At 26.2% G+C, this 17993-nt stretch overlaps 1 protein-coding gene across 2 annotated transcripts; it reads left to right on the plus strand.

Annotated features, from left to right (window-relative positions):
- Positions 1-495: 495 nt before the first annotated feature.
- On the plus strand, positions 496-6279 carry LOC145759289 (protein NDRG3-like). Of its 2 annotated transcripts, none has more exons than XM_082573086.1 (12): positions 496-635; positions 1621-1747; positions 1900-2020; positions 2253-2315; positions 2383-2443; positions 2591-2677; positions 3533-3589; positions 3987-4093; positions 4302-4464; positions 4720-4807; positions 5006-5119; positions 5688-6279. In XM_082573086.1, the coding sequence occupies exons 1-12, from the start codon at positions 567-569 to the stop codon at positions 5783-5785; spliced, it is 1155 nt and encodes a 384-aa protein (XP_082429212.1). In that variant the 5' UTR covers positions 496-566; the 3' UTR covers positions 5786-6279. The 2 variants fall into 2 exon arrangements, with proteins under 2 accessions (XP_082429212.1, XP_082429211.1); XM_082573085.1 differs by lacking the exon at positions 496-635 and adding an exon at positions 1418-1551.
- The last annotated feature ends 11714 nt before the right edge of the window (positions 6280-17993 follow it).

A 17993-nucleotide genomic window follows, 5' to 3' on the forward strand; every position in this document is an offset into this window, starting at 1 on the left:
AGCATGCAATTTGATTCTTTGATAAGTTGATTTATATTGCAAGAAAAACCCAATAGCAGTCTGCAACCAAATAAGGATAACCTAGCAAAACTGCTTACCCTAATTTTAAAAGACCAAAGGTTTATCGTCCTAAAAAAATTGCAAATTATTTTTAGAAATTTTGTGTTTTGCAACATTTGTGGTGTCAGAAAAATTCTGCTTCTAAACAAACTGCGTACAGATGTAACCTAGTCAGACCTACAAAGTGCATGTTTACAAACAGACATAGCATAACATTGACACATTATAATGTATGTCTGATTGCAGCTAATATTAGTATTTTGAAATGAATATTAGTTTTTGGCAAGCGTACTTAACAGTTCAGTTCCAATAGGGCAGCACGACAAATACGTAGGCGCATACCATTTTAATTTAGGATTGGCGGACTGTATTTATTGTTTTAGCTTAAACTAATAAAGTTTATTATTATTTTATATTGTTATGCTTTACAGCATTTTATTAAACTAAAAAGTATTTTATAACTAAATTGTCTTGTTCGTTGAAGAAATTTCAGCAGAAAGTTAAAGATGGAGCTTCAAGAAGTGAACATTACAGCTGATAGACCTCTTTTAGAAAGAAACCATGGAGATACTGAGGTAACATATCATTATTATTTTACAGTTGTTTTAATTAAATTATTAATGTTCTACAAATACCTTCTAAATCCCATTTAATTCAAGTTATTAAAAATTTATTAGGCTTTATATTTAGATATATAGGTATATAATCATATATCATTAAAGCTTTCCTTAAATAATTAAACATTTTTTGAAAAATTGATAAGTTTTTGTCACTGCACTCTAAAATTACTCGCCATTTACTTAAAGTATTGAATAAACTTAAATGAATACAAACCCATGCCGTTAGCGAAAACTTTTTGCAAGTTTGTTGCCCTATGATTCAATCCCACCTACCCATTGTCTTTCTTCTTAAAGGAAGTTATGAGTTGGTTAAATGTTCTGAATATTATGTTTGCACATTCGCGTTTTAATAGGTATTAAAAATATGAAAACCTTAAATTTGTGTAGGTATATATTTTTTAAATTGTTTTAGCAAAGTATCTATGAAGTATTTAAATTTATTTACTACAAAAAGTTAACTCAATTTTGTGGGTAAATTTAGAATTTTGTTCAAGTGGAACTAACATGTTTTTAAGCTAATGTGATTTAAAATATTCTGACGTTTGTCTTTTTAATAAGATTACATTGAAGGGCACAGGCCACTTTTTAATCAATATTAGGAAAAAACAAAACTGTGAAGTTTGTTATTTAGCATCTGTTTTCAGTTATTGTTTGGCATTGCACCAAATTTATGTTGTTAGCATTTGCCATATTCAATAACTTGTAAAAATGTTCAAATTCTTCAATTTTAGGTTACAAAATATTTATAAAACTTAGACAGATTGTGTTAAATATTATAACTATGAGTGTTCCATACAACCAAATGAAAGAAAATCAAGCTAGTTCAGAAAATATTTCTGATAAAAAAAATTCAATTCCTAAATTAGTAGATGTAAGAATAAATTTTATAAATTGTAAAAGTTTTTATTTTTTTAACCGTTATTAAATATACTTTTTTTAGGATAGTGCAATTGACTGCACCTACACAGTGAATGGACATACCCACAGTACCAAGATACATGTCGCTGTGAAGGGGAAACAGACAAGTCCTCATGCAATTGTCACTTTTCATGATGTGGGTCTTAACTGTAAGTAGACTCAACCAAAACTAAAAAAATTACTAAAGAACTATTTTACTACAAAGACAGTAACTTTACTGTTTATTTTCGGTTTGAAACTTAACTAAAAACCTAAAAATTGTGTAGTTTTTAAATTTAGTTTTACAAACTTTTTTTTTTAGCTGTCTCTAACTTTGGGACATGGTTCAACAGTGATGTAATGGGTCAAATTACTCAGAGATATTGTATTTACAATATCAATGCTCCTGGTCAGCAAGAAGGTGCTAACCTACTAAGACCTGGGTAAAAAAAGTATTTTAAAAATTATTTGTAATAAAAAATTTTAAAAATTTGCTTAATATATAAAAGTCAAAAAAAGTTTTTCTTTGAATTATTAATGATGTTGACTTCCTAATTCTTATGACGTACAAAACATTGCTTATCTAAGTTTCTTAAATTTGTTATCTTGTAAAAACATAATTAATGTTGTTTGGTCAATGTTAATTTTAAAAACTAAATGTTTACATGTTTACAGATTTGTTTATCCATCTATGGACAATCTTTCTGACATGGTACCAAAGATTTTTGCTCACTTTGGGTAAGTTAAAAAAACTAAGCATTTTTTTGCTTTTAGCTGATATAAATTTGTTGTTTTTGTTTTTTAGGATCAAGAATGCAATCTGTATTGGGTGTGGCGCTGGTGCAAATGTTTTCATGAGATTTGCAGTATGTATAAACTATTCAATTACTATATATACAATATAACTTTGATAAGCTCATAGAGTTCTATATAAGTATAAACTTTTTTGAATATTTGAATTATAATTTTGTTGCTGCAAATTTATTTACATTATTTTTTGTATTTATTTACAGCTTAAGAACCCAAGTTTGGTAGAAGGTCTGGTGGTTGTTAATCCAATTATTTCAACAGTGAGCAATATATCTTGGATTGGCGAGAAGGTTAATTTGTTTTTCCAATATTTCTTAAAAAAAAATATTGTATTTACGTCATTCAAATGTTGTAAATTATAGCAAATTGTTACTGGCGTCTTTTTGTTCAAAATAATATGTATATTTAGTTTGAAAAGCATTGTTAAGTTGATTATGGGTTTTATTTTATTGGATCATTTGTACAATAGCACAAATTTGAAAACATGGGTATTAGAACTTGAATTGGTCATATTAATACAATTACGGTTTTTAAGGTTGACATTTTACAATTTTTCACAATCACTCAAAATTTTTGCAACTTAGCATAAATCTATTTTTACTTTGTAATCTCCTAAATTGGTTCTTGTGGTTTTGATAAAGTTGAAAATTAACATAAAATTAATATGAAGTTGTGTATTCAACTATACCTTATCAAGAATATGTTAAATATAATCGTTTAATAGTTGTTGACATAGACCCCTTAATATATTAAAACAACAGCCAACTGCCTTTGCTATAAAATAATATTGATTATAGGCGTGGTATAGTCAAATAGAAAGGGCCAATTACGATCAAAAATTTTAATAGTATTTCAAATCAACACACACTGATTTGTTATTCTTTATCAATATTTCTATCAGTGTGGTTTTTTATTAATAACACTCCCAGAAACCAGTCTGATCCTGATATTTTAGAGTAGCTGAACAATAAATATTGACAATTTATTGTGGTAGCACATGGTATAGTTCACGTACACAATACACACCCACTTATATTTTCTAGTTGATATAGTTAATATTTTATTTAACACTTAATTTACTTTTAATATCACATTTTGAACATATGTTTTTTATCATTTTTCACATTTTGTTTGCTTTTTTGCAGATCACCAACTTTTCTACCCCAATAAAGGAGCAAGTTATGAACTACCATTTTACAAAGGTATTTGAAAACAAATTTTTTATTTCAATTATGACTTGAACAAGTTAATATTTCCATTTCCAATAACATTAAACTCGTGTAACCTTGAATACTGAACAGGAAGTTAATAAAGTAAATTGCCCTGGAGAGTTGTAATGCTTATTCCAGTATGCCTGTATAACATTTAATATACACTTTTGTATATCCAAAGTTATGGTAAAACTAAGTATGTATTTAATGAGATATTCCTAATGTGAAAAAAGGTTTGCTTAGACCTTAATTTTCTCACTAAAAATATATATAAAGTATCTATGTTTATTTATTCTTCACTTAATAAATTTGACGTGTTTTACAAGATGTACATGTATGCTTTGCAAGCTTGTAAATTTATTTAATATTTGCAACTAAAATTTTAAAGGCTGAGTTGGAATTGGACCACAATGATTTACTGGAGAGCCATCGCAAGCATTTCAAGCAGTTTATGAAGGAGGAAAATGTGCATGCTTTCATGGCAGAATATGAAAGGTAAACACAAAACAATAAGGATTTAAGCTAAAAAAAATTTTAAAAAAATCAAAAAGCTGAAATTACAAGTTATAATACATCTTAAAAAATTTAATAAAGTTATTTTTAGGGTAAAATAAAACTCTGTTAGTTCAGGCACAACAACTTTTTTATTGTATCAATTTTCACTATTTTTACAATATTTAACAAAATATTTTTTCACAAACAGACGGACTGATATCCACTTGATTCGATCTTTTGATCCCGCTCAAAACACTAAAACAACTCTCTCGTGCCAAACTCTTATTCTTGTAGGAGACCTTTCACCTTTTATTGATGAAGCTGTAGAGGTCAACTCTCGTCTTGACCCCACCAAGAGCACTTTTCTGAAAGTAAAAAAGATAAAAGTTATTTTTTAAGTCTTGCATTATTTTTAGTAATATACTAACACTAATTAAGTCTCTACTTTGTAGTCTGTATTGTAGCTCATTTTGCTGGTCGGATTTTTGCCCATGGTTAGTGACCTGCGCACCACACCACAAGAGCTGCTTTTTAATCTAAAAGTCTGTACATACATTTATGTATATATAGATATCGTCCATTAAGCTTCATTATATAGTTGGACAATATTTTATTTATTATTGTAGATGGCTGATGCAGGAGGTATGATTCTGGAAGAGCAAATCTTCAAAGTTGCAGAGGCTCTGACTTACTTTCTACAAGGACTAGGACATAGTAAGTTTTAAAATTATTATTATTTTATGGCATTTGTTATTTAGTGATTTTTAAAGTTAAATTTAAAAATTTAACTTGTTTTTATTGTGGAATAATTTTTATTTTTTAAATGCTGCACGTGATTTTTATTCTTAAATCAATATTTGTATATTTCTACTTGGGTTTTTGAATCGTTTATAAAATTTTATTGTTTTTTAGTCCCTAGCGTGATAATGTCGAGACTGGCTCGATCGAGGACTCTATCTGGAAGCTCGGGAGATGGAGACAACAAAAGGATCCGGACTTTATCTGGAGGATCAACTGATGCACAAAGTAGTCATTTTGGACGTTTGGTCTTTGCTTAATAGGGTAGAATGTAGTGCGCATGTTTATATGTCATAGAGTGAATTAAGTTAGATATTTACCCGAAATAATTGGTAATCATTTAAGTAGTAAGTAATACTAAAGTGTCAATAGGGTAAGCAAGAGAAGATATTAAGTTTAATTTTTTAATAATGTATTTTATGGTATTTTCTGCAACAGCCAAGTTAAAGATAGCTGGTAAAACAAGTTTAGTAACAAAATCACTTGATGAAGACATAAGTGAAGAAAGTATTTCTTACAACAGATTATAAAAGTCACATTTTACATTTTGCTTGGTAAATAGATCTAAAACCAGATCTTTAGTTTTTCATTTCGTTAGTTGTTTTACAAGTAGTTTTCGTTAGATTTGAGCTTTTTTTATTAAGATATTATAATGATTTTGTATTCAATTTAGTAAGCAATTAATTTTAGAATCGTTCTTGCACATGTTAAACCCATTGTTTATAAATAAAACTTTATTAAAAATAAATAATCTAAAAAAGTCAATCATGAATATTTAAATAAAATTTTTAAACAGGATCCCCTATTCATGAAAACATCCCGACCAATCCGCCTGAAAATTTTAACTCACAACAAGGGGACAAAGCACAACTGGTTCAAGGCGCGGTTTGCTAAATTAACTTTTTTTACCGGTCTCTTGTTTTAAAAGGTGCCTATGTTATGGTATTGGTTAAACTTTTATCCTTTGTAAAATACAAAAAGGAAATATTTGTTTAACACTGTATTCAAATAGGCTTTGTACATAGTTTGTATAACCATGTATTGAACTAAAATAAATAAAAAATATTTTTGTTAGTTTGGTTATAGAGTTGTGTTAGTTTTTGCTGTTTTGTTCATTTGCTTATTTCTGCTTTTTCTACCCTGGTAGAGGTCATATATATACCTATAGTGGAAGCTTTTAAAGCTAGCTGCTTGCATAAAATAATAGAAACGATTTGTTCATATGATTTAAGTCAAAAAAGTTCCGTACTTGGCCTACAAATTTTTAAATTTGAACTACTTATTATATTTACTTGCAAGTTAATTTGTTGTACTATACTTCGTTTTATTATTATTGTTACACCTGCAAGAATGGGTTTACAATGTGTAAAAAACATGGCTGTTTTAAACTATTTGAATCTTTTTTACAGAAGAAGCCTACCAAATAAAAATGCTATTTCGTTTATGTGTTGTGATTATTTAAGCGTTTTGAATATGCGTTATACCGACCCTCATGACGTCAGCGGTACTATGTTAAGTACATTTTGGAAAAAATATAGAAAATTTTAACTTTACTATTTGGAGCACAGTAGTTTAAACAACATATTTTCAAATATTTTTTCAAATTAATAATATACGTAGAAGTTATGACACTTTTATTACAATTTGCACAAAACGCGGAACTTAAAACTAAACATTTTTATCTATTCGTTTTGACCTCACTTACCTTCATGATGAAATACTTTTAAAAAAGTAGACTTACAGCAGTTTTGAATATGGCTTAAGCCTGCAGAGCCTCGTGACCTCATCAGTACATTAACATTGGTTACATTCTATTTTTTTGGAAAAAATTACAGAACCTACTTGTTTTTGGAGCACCTTACTATTCCTTACAAAAGTATAATAAAGTTGTTTTTTCACATAATTTTTTCCGTCGAGGATAAATTATATTAAATCACGAATTTAACTTCAGCTTTTGTCTTGAGGAGTAAAGAGAGGACGTTGATTACAAATTCCTGTGCGAGATTTTTCAACGCATAACATCGTTCTGTTTAAGGCGTAGTTTAGCACCACAGTAGATTTGTATTTAAAATTTCAAGAAGAATAGTTTAATTAAAAGTGATAAAGTTTTATAACTAAGTGTATTTGTACCAGTTTTCGAGCATTCGACCTCCCCGAGGATAAAGATATAAAGATTTAAACTTGTTTAATTCAAAAAAATATTTTATTCGGATAAGTTTTAAAATTTATTTAAATTTGATAAAAATGTTGACCACACGTGACCAAAGATGCGAAGCGTTAACACATGATCATAGACGCGAGGCGTATCCATGTGACTAAACGTCTGTGAGGCGGACGGGAAGCAAACCAAACCAAAGAACCTGACTTGAAAGTTAAGTATATTTTATTAAAGTTTTTTAATTTAAAAATTTACTCAAGTTATTTAAATCGTATGTTTATAATTTTTATTGATATTATTCTCAACTTTTACTTAAAATATTTAAGTGACTTTAAGATATTAATAATGTATATAAGCAGTCTTGTCATGGTTTGTACCAGTTACATTATATTTTAACTTGCTTCTATTAATTTTTAGAACATTTTGAAAGGTGTGGCTTTTGAGGAAATCAGCCTGGAAGTAAATCACAATAAAAAACCTGACCCCATTTCATTTGATACAAATTTTCGTGTTCGGTAAGTTTAAACAATACTGTATAAATATTATTGCTGTGAAAGTTGTGTTTAATTAAACGTATTAATGGTAAATGTATGATGTAAGTCACAGAAATTCAACAAAAAATGTCCAAAATTCTTTTTTTTAGTTTCATTGTCATTTTTTTACTGCAAGATGGTGCACGAGAGTAGCTTTTTTTCAAGTTTTATTTTTTGATTAAAACATAATTTTTAAATTGTTTAAACAGACTTAAAACGTTAGGATGGCTTATAGTAGACTGTAAGTGCCCTTTTTGTAAAAAAATGCCAAAATGTTTTTTTTTTAATTTTCGGCCAAATTTAGCAAAAAAACCAAGGGCTATTATACCCTTGTAGAAAATGCCAAAAAAAAAAAATAATAATTGTTCTGTTGGAACCGCACAGGTCCAATAAACGTGTTTACAAAATATTTTTTGAAAATATTAATATTCATAAAAGTTATGACACTTTTATTAAAAATTGATGAAGTCTCAAAACCTAAAATTTTATATTTTATTAGACGCGCATTGGCCTAACTAACATTCAAGATAAAACATTTCCCAAAATTTTTAGTAAAACAAAAGTTACAGCACTTTTTTATTCTGGGTTTAATTAGGTCACGTGTTATTTTTGGCTAATGCTATTGAATACAAATTTTTTGAAAAAAATTTTAAATCGAAAAATAATTGTTCTGTTGGAACCGCACGGGTCCAATAAACGTGTTTACAAAATATTTTTTGAAAATATTAATATTCATAAAAGTTATGACACTTTTATTAAAAATTGATGAAGTCTCAAAACCTAAAATTTTATATTTTATTAGACGCGCAATGGCCTAACTAACATTCAAGATAAAACATTTCGCAAAAATTTTTAGTAAAACAAAAGTTACAGCACTTTTTTATTCTGGGTTTAATTAGGTCACGTGATATTTTTGGCCAATGCTATTGAATACAAATTTTTTGAAAAAAATTTTAAATCGAAAAATAATTGTTCTGTTGGAACCGCACGGGTCCAATAAACGTGTTTACAAAATATTTTTTGAAAATATTAATATTCATAAAAGTTATGACACTTTTATTAAAAATTGATGAAGTCTCAAAACCTAAAATTTTATATTTTATTAGACGCGCATTGGCCTAACTAACATTCAAGATAAAACATTTCGCAAAATTTTTTAGTAAAACAAAAGTTACAGCACTTTTTTATTCTGGGTTTAATTAGGTCACGTGATATTTTTGGCCAATGCTATTGAATACAAATTTTTTGAAAAAAATTTTAAATCGAAAAATAATTGTTCTGTTGGAACTGCACGGGTCCAATAAACGTGTTTACAAAATATTTTTTGAAAATATTAATATTCATAAAAGTTATGACACTTTTATTAAAAATTGATGAAGTCTCAAAACCTAAAATTTTATATTTTATTAGACGCGCATTGGCCTAACTAACATTCAAGATAAAACATTTCGCAAAAATTTTCAGTAAAACAAAAGTTACAGCAAATTTTTATTCTGGGTTTAATTAGGTCACGTGATATTTTTGGCCAATGATTATTGAATACAAATTTTTTGAAAAAAATTAAAAAATTTTAAATCGAAAAATAATTAATCTGTTGAAACCGCACGGGTGCAATAAACGTGTTTACAAAATATTTTTTGAAAATATTAATATTCATAAAAGTTATGACACTTTTATTAAAAATTGATGAAGTCTCAAAACCTAAAATTTTATATTTTATTAGACGCGCATTGGCCTAACTAACATTCAAGATAAAATATTTCGCAAAAATTTGCAGTAAAACAAAAGTTACAGCAAATTTTTATTCTGGGTTTAATTAGGTCACGTGATATTTTTGGCCAATGCTATTGAATACAAATATTTTGAAAATAATTAAAAAATTTTAAATCGAAAAATAATTGTTCTGTTGGATCCGCACGGGTCCAATAAACGTGTTTACAAAATATTTTTTGAAAACATTAATATTCATAAAAGTTATGACACTTTTATTAAAAATTGATGAAGTCTCAAAACCTAAAATTTTATATTTTATTAGACGCGCATTGGCCTAACTAACATTCAAGATAAAACATTTCGCAAAAATTTTCAGTAAAACAAAAGTTACAGCAAATTTTTATTCTGGGTTTAATTAAGTCACGTGATATTTTTGGCCAATGCTATTGAATACAAATTTTTTGAAAAAAATTAAAAAATTTTAAATCGAAAAATAATTGTTCTGTTGGAACCGCACGGGTTCAATAAACGTGTTTACAAAATATTTTTTGAAAATATTAATATTCATAAAAGTTATGACACTTTAATTAAAAATTGATGAAGTCTCAAAACCTAAAATTTTATATTTTATTAGACGCGCATTGGCCTAATTAACATTCAAGATAAAACATTTCGCAAAAATTTTCAGTAAAACAAAATTTACAGCAAATTTTTATTCTGGGTTTAATAAGGTCACGTGATATTTTTGGCCAATGCTTATTGAATACAAATTTTTGAAAAAAATTAAAAAATTTTAAATCGAAAAATAATTGTTTTGTTGGAACCGCACGGGTCCAATAAACGTGTTTACAAAATATTTTTTGAAAATATTAATATTCATAAAAGTTATGACACTTTTATTAAAAATTGATGAAGTCTCAAAACCTAAAATTTTATATTTTATTAGACGCGCATTGGCCTAACTAACAATCAAGATAAAATATTTCGCAAAAATTTGCAGTAAAACAAAAGTTACAGCAAATTTTTATTCTGGGTTTAATTAGGTCACGTGATATTTTTGGCCAATGCTATTATTAAATACAAATATTTTGAAAAAAATTAAAAAATTTTAAATCGAAAAATAATTGTTCTGTTGGAACCGCACGGGTCCAATAAACGTGTTTACAAAATATTTTTTGAAAATATTAATATTCATAAAAGTTATGACACTTTTATTAAAAATTGATGAAGTCGCAAAACCTAAAATTTTATATTTTATTAGACGCGCATTGTCCTAACTAACATTCAAGATAAAACATTTCGCAAAAATTTTCAGTAAAACAAAAGTTACAGCAAATTTTTATTCTGGGTTTAATTAGGTCACGTGATATTTTTGGCCAATGCTTATTGAATACAAATTTTTTGAAAAAAATTAAAAAATTTTAAATCGAAAAATAATTGTTCTGTTGGAACCGCACGGGTGCAATAAACGTGTTTACAAAATATTTTTTGAAAATATTAATATTCATAAAAGTTATGACACTTTTATTAAAAATTGATGAAGTCTCAAAACCTAAAATTTTATATTTTATTATACGCGCATTGGCCTAACTAACATTCAAGATAAAATATTTCGCAAAAATTTGCAGTAAAACAAAAGTTACAGCAAATTTTTATTCTGGGTTTAATTAGGTCACGTGATATTTTTGGCCAATGCTATTATTAAATACAAATATTTTGAAAAAAATTAAAAAATTTTAAATCGAAAAATAATTGTTCTGTTGGAACCGCACGGGTCCAATAAACGTGTTTACAAAATATTTTTTGAAAATATTAATATTCATAAAAGTTATGACACTTTAATTAAAAATTGATGAAGTCTCAAAACCTAAAATTTTATATTTTATTAGACGCGCATTGGCCTAACTAACATTCAAGATAAAACATTTCGCAAAAATTTTCAGTAAAACAAAAGTTACAGCACATTTTTATTCTGGGTTTAATTAAGTCACGTGATATTTTTGGCCAATGCTATTGAATACAAATTTTTTGAAAAAAATAAAAAAATTTAAATCGAAAAATAATTGTTCTGTTGGAACCGCACGGGTTCAATAAACGTGTTTACAAAATATTTTTCGAAAATATTAATATTCATAAAAGTTATGACACTTTAATTAAAAATTGATGAAGTCTCAAAACCTAAAATTTTATATTTTATTAGACGCGAATTGGCCTAACTAACATTCAAGATAAAACATTTCGCAAAAATTTTCAGTAAAACAAAATTTACAGCAAATTTTTATTTTGGGTTTAATAAGGTCACGTGATATTTTTGGCCAATGCTTATTGAATACAAATTTTTGAAAAAAATTAAAAAATTTTAAATCGAAAAATAATTGTTCTGTTGGAACCGCACGGGTTCAATAAACGTGTTTACAAAATATTTTTTGAAAATATTAATATTCATAAAAGTTATGACACTTTTATTAAAAAGTGATGAAGTCTCAAAACCTAAAATTTTATATTTTATTAGACGCGCATTGGCCTAACTAACATTCAAGATAAAACATTTCGCAAAAATTTTCAGTAAAACAAAAGTTACAGCAAATTTTTATTCTGGGTTTAATTAAGTCACGTGATATTTTTGGCCAATGCTATTGAATACAAATTTTTTGAAAAAAATTAAAAAATTTTAAATCAAAAAATAATTGTTCTGCTGGAACCGCACGGGTTCAATAAACGTGTTTACAAAATATTTTTTGAAAATATTAATATTCATAAAAGTTATGACACTTTAATTAAAAATTGATGAAGTCTCAAAACCTAAAATTTTTTATTTTATTAGACGCGCATTGGCCTAACTAACATTCAAGATAAAACATTTCGCAAAAATTTTCAGTAAAACAAAATTTACAGCAAATTTTTATTCTGGGTTTAATAAGGTCACGTGATATTTTTGGCCAATGCTTATTGAATACAAATTTTTGAAAAAAATTAAAAAATTTTAAATCGAAAAATAATTGTTCTGTTGGAACCGCACGGGTTCAATAAACGTGTTTACAAAATATTTTTTGAAAATATTAATATTCATAAAAGTTATGACACTTTTATTAAAAATTGATGAAGTCGCAAAACCTAAAATTTTATATTTTTTTAGACGCGCATTGGCCTAACTAACATTCAAGATAAAACATTTTGCAAAAATTTTCAGTAAAACAAAAGTTACAGCAAATTTTTATTCTGGGTTTAATTAGGTCACGTGATATTTTTGGCCAATGCTATTGAATACAAATTTTTTGAAAAAAATTAAAAAATTTTAAATCGAAAAATAATTGTTCTGTTGGAACCGCACGGGTCCAATAAACGTGTTTACAAAATATTTTTTGAAAATATTAATATTCATAAAAGTTATGACACTTTAATTAAAAATTGATGAAGTCTCAAAACCTAAAATTTTATATTTTATTAGACGCGCATTGGCCTAACTAACATTCAAGATAAAACATTTCGCAAAAATTTTCAGTAAAACAAAAGTTACAGCAAATTTTTATTCTGGGTTTAATTAGGTCACGTGATATTTTTGGCCAATGCTATTATTAAATACAAATATTTTGAAAAAAATTAAAAAATTTTAAATCGAAAAATAATTGTTCTGTTGGAACCGCACGGGTCCAATAAACGTGTTTACAAAATATTTTTTGAAAATATTAATATTCATAAAAGTTATGACACTTTTATTAAAAATTGATGAAGTCTCAAAACCTAAAATTTTATATTTTATTAGACGCGCATTGTTCTAACTAACATTCAAGATAAAACATTTCGCAAAAATTTTCAGTAAAACAAAAGTTACAGCAAATTTTTATTCTGGGTTTAATTAGGTCACGTGATATTTTTGGCCAATGCTTATTGAATACAAATTTTTTGAAAAAAATTAAAAAATTTTAAATCGAAAAATAATTGTTCTGTTGGAACCGCACGGGTGCAATAAACGTGTTTACAAAATATTTTTTGAAAATATTAATATTCATAAAAGTTATGACACTTTTATTAAAAATTGATGAAGTCTCAAAACCTAAAATTTTATATTTTATTAGACGCGCATTGGCCTAACTAACATTCAAGATAAAATATTTCGCAAAAATTTGCAGTAAAACAAAAGTTACAGCAAATTTTTATTCTGGGTTTAATTAGGTCACGTGATATTTTTGGCCAATGCTATTATTAAATACAAATATTTTGAAAAAAATTAAAAAATTTTAAATCGAAAAATAATTGTTCTGTTGGAACCGCACGGGTCCAATAAACGTGTTTACAAAATATTTTTTGAAAATATTAATATTCATAAAAGTTATGACACTTTTATTAAAAATTGATGAAGTCTCAAAACCTAAAAGTTTATATTTTATTAGACGCGCATTGTCCTAACTAACATTCAAGATAAAACATTTCGCAAAAATTTTCAGTAAAACAAAAGTTACAGCAAATTTATATTCTGGGTTTAATTAGGTCACGTGATACTTTTGGCCAATGCTATTGAATACAAATTTTTTGAAAAAAATTAAAAAATTTTAAATCAAAAAATAATTATTCTGTTGGAACTGCACGGGTCCAATAAACGTGTTTACAAAATATTTTTTGAAAATATTAATATTCATAAAAGTTATGACACTTTTATTAAAAATTGATGAAGTCTCAAAACCTAAGATTTTATATTTTATTAGACACGCATTGGCCTAACTAACATTCAAGATAAAACATTTTGCAAAAATTTTCAGTAAAACAAAAGTTACAGCAAATTTTTATTCTGGGTTTAATTAAGTCACGTGATATTTTTGGCCAATGCTATTGAATACAAATTTTTTGAAAAAAATTAAAAAATTTTAAATCAAAAAATAATTGTTCTGTTGGAACCGCACGGGTTCAATAAACGTGTTTACAAAATATTTTTTGAAAATATTAATATTCATAAAAGTTATGACACTTTAATTAAAAATTGATGAAGTCTCAAAACCTAAAATTTTATATTTTATTAGAAGCGCATTGGCCTAACTAACATTCAAGATAAAACATTTCGCAAAAATTTTCAGTAAAACAAAATTTACAGCAAATTTTTATTCTGGGTTTAATAAGGTCACGTGATATTTTTGGCCAATGCTTATTGAATACAAATTTTTAAAAAAAATTAAAAAATTTTAAATCGAAAAATAATTGTTCTGTTGGAACCGCACGGGTTCAATAAACGTGTTTACAAAATATTTTTTGAAAATATTAATATTCATAAAAGTTATGACACTTTTATTAAAAATTGATGAAGTCGCAAAACCTAAAATTTTATATTTTTTTAGACGCGCATTGGCCTAACTAACATTCAAGATAAAACATTTCGCAAAAATTTTCAGTAAAACAAAAGTTACAGCAAATTTCTATTCTGGGTTCAATTAGGTCACGTGATATTTTTGGCCAATGCTATTGAATACAAATTTTTTGAAAAAAATTAAAAAGTTTTAAATCAAAAAATAATTGTTCTGTTGGAACCGCACGGGTCCAATAAACGTGTTTACAAAATATTTTTTGAAAATATTAATATTCATAAAAGTTATGACACTTTTATTAAAAATTGATGAAGTCTCAAAACCTAAAATTTTATATTTTATTAGACGCGCATTGGCCTAACTAACATTCAAGATAAAATATTTCGCAAAAATTTGCAGTAAAACAAAAGTTACAGCAAATTTTTATTCTGGGTTTAATTAGGTCACGTGATATTTTTGGCCAATGCTATTATTAAATACAAATATTTTGAAAAAAATTAAAAAATTTTAAATCGAAAAATAATTGTTCTGTTGGAACCGCACGGGTCCAATAAACGTGTTTACAAAATATTTTTTGAAAATATTAATATTCATAAAAGTTATGACACTTTTATTAAAAATTGATGAAGTCTCAAAACCTAAAATTTTATATTTTATTAGACGCGCATTGTCCTAACTAACATTCAAGATAAAATATTTCGCAAAAATTTTCAGTAAAACAAAAGTTACAGCAAATTTTTATTCTGGGTTTAATTAGGTCACGTGATACTTTTGGCCAATGCTATTGAATACAAATTTTTTGAAAAAAATTAAAAAATTTTAAATCAAAAAATAATTATTCTGTTGGAACTGCACGGGTCCAATAAACGTGTTTACAAAATATTTTTTGTAAATATTAATATTCATAAAAGTTATGACACTTTTATTAAAAATTGATGAAGTCTCAAAACCTAAGATTTTATATTTTATTAGACACGCATTGGCCTAACTAACATTCAAGATAAAACATTTTGCAAAAATTTTCAGTAAAACAAAAGTTACAGCAAATTTTTATTCTGGGTTTAATTAAGTCACGTGATATTTTTGGCCAATGCTATTGAATACAAATTTTTTGAAAAAAATTAAAAAATTTTAAATCAAAAAATAATTGTTCTGTTGGAACCGCACGGGTTCAATAAACGTGTTTACAAAATATTTTTTGAAAATATTAATATTCATAAAAGTTATGACACTTTAATTAAAAATTCATGAAGTCTCAAAACCTAAAATTTTATATTTTATTAGAAGCGCATTGGCCTAACTAACATTCAAGATAAAACATTTCGCAAAAATTTTCAGTAAAACAAAATTTACAGCAAATTTTTATTCTGGGTTTAATAAGGTCACGTGATATTTTTGGCCAATGCTTATTGAATACAAATTTTTAAAAAAAATTAAAAAATTTTAAATCGAAAAATAATTGTTCTGTTGGAACCGCACGGGTTCAATAAACGTGTTTACAAAATATTTTTTGAAAATATTAATATTCATAAAAGTTATGACACTTTTATTAAAAATTGATGAAGTCGCAAAACCTAAAATTTTATATTTTTTTAGACGCGCATTGGCCTAACTAACATTCAAGATAAAACATTTCGCAAAAATTTTCAGTAAAACAAAAGTTACAGCAAATTTCTATTCTGGGTTCAATTAGGTCACGTGATATTTTTGGCCAATGCTATTGAATACAAATTTTTTGAAAAAAATTAAAAAGTTTTAAATCAAAAAATAATTGTTCTGTTGGAACCGCACGGGTCCAATAAACGTGTTTACAAAATATTTTTTGAAAATATTAATATTCATAAAAGTTATGACACTTTTATTAAAAATTGATGAAGTCTCAAAACCTAAAATTTTATATTTTATTAGACGCGCATTGGCCTAACTAACATTCAAGATAAAATATTTCGCAAAAATTTGCAGTAAAACAAAAGTTACAGCAAATTTTTATTCTGGGTTTAATTAGGTCACGTGATATTTTTGGCCAATGCTATTATTAAATACAAATATTTTGAAAAAAATTAAAAAATTTTAAATCGAAAAATAATTGTTCTGTTGGAACCGCACGGGTCCAATAAACGTGTTTACAAAATATTTTTTGAAAATATTAATATTCATAAAAGTTATGACACTTTTATTAAAAATTGATGAAGTCTCAAAACCTAAAATTTTATATTTTATTAGACGCGCATTGTCCTAACTAACATTCAAGATAAAATATTTCGCAAAAATTTTCAGTAAAACAAAAGTTACAGCAAATTTTTATTCTGGGTTTAATTAGGTCACGTGATATTTTTGGCCAATGCTTATTGAATACAAATTTTTTGAAAAAAATTAAAAAATTTTAATTCAAAAAATAATTGTTCTGTTGGAACCGCACGGGTGCAATAAACGTGTTTACAAAATATTTTTTGAAAATATTAATATTCATAAAAGTTATGACACTTTTATTAAATATTGATGAAGTCTCAAAACCTAAAATTTTATATTTTATTAGACGCGCATTGGCCTAACTAACATTCAAGATAAAATATTTTGCAAAAATTTGCAGTAAAACAAAAGTTACAGCAAATTTTTATTCTGGGTTTAATTAAGTCACGTGATATTTTTGGCCAATGCTATTGAATACAAATTTTTTGAAAAAAATTAAAAAATTTTAAATCAAAAAATAATTGTTCTGTTGGAACCGCACGGGTTCAATAAACGTGTTTACAAAATATTTTTTGAAAATATTAATATTCATAAAAGTTATGACACTTTAATTAAAAATTGATGAAGTCTCAAAACCTAAAATTTTATATTTTATTAGACGCGCATTGGCCTAACTGACATTCAAGATAAAACATTTCGCAAAAATTTTCAGTAAAACAAAATTTACAGCAAATTTTTATTCTGGGTTTAATAAGGTCACGTGATATTTTTGGCCAATGCTTATTGAATACAAATTTTTAAAAAAAATTAAAAAATTTTAAATCGAAAAATAATTGTTCTGTTGGAACCGCACGGGTTCAATAAACGTGTTTACAAAATATTTTTTGAAAATATTAATATTCATAAAAGTTATGACACTTTTATTAAAAATTGATGAAGTCGCAAAACCTAAAATTTTATATTTTTTTAGACGCGCATTGGCCTAACTAACATTCAAGATAAAACATTTCGCAAAAATTTTCAGTAAAACAAAAGTTACAGCAAATTTCTATTCTGGGTTCAATTAGGTCACGTGATATTTTTGGCCAATGCTATTGAATACAAATTTTTTGAAAAAAATTAAAAAGTTTTAAATCAAAAAATAATTGTTCTGTTGGAACCGCACGGGTCCAATAAACGTGTTTACAAAATATTTTTTGAAAATATTAATATTC

Source organism: Corella eumyota, chromosome 7 (genome assembly GCF_963082875.1).
Source record: "Corella eumyota chromosome 7, kaCorEumy4.1, whole genome shotgun sequence".
Taxonomy (NCBI): Eukaryota; Metazoa; Chordata; class Ascidiacea; order Phlebobranchia; family Corellidae; genus Corella; species Corella eumyota.

Excerpts from the sequence above, each read along its gene's own strand:
- LOC145759289 (XM_082573085.1), top strand. The coding sequence starts at position 1,462 with ATGAGTGTTCCATACAACCAAATGAAAGAAAATCAAGCTAGTTCAGAA. Across the intron at positions 2,444-2,590 it reads ATGTTTTCATGAGATTTGCA|CTTAAGAACCCAAGTTTGGT; the intron begins GTATGTATAAAC and ends ATTTATTTACAG. Across the intron at positions 4,465-4,719 it reads CCAAGAGCACTTTTCTGAAA|ATGGCTGATGCAGGAGGTAT; the intron begins GTAAAAAAGATA and ends TTATTATTGTAG.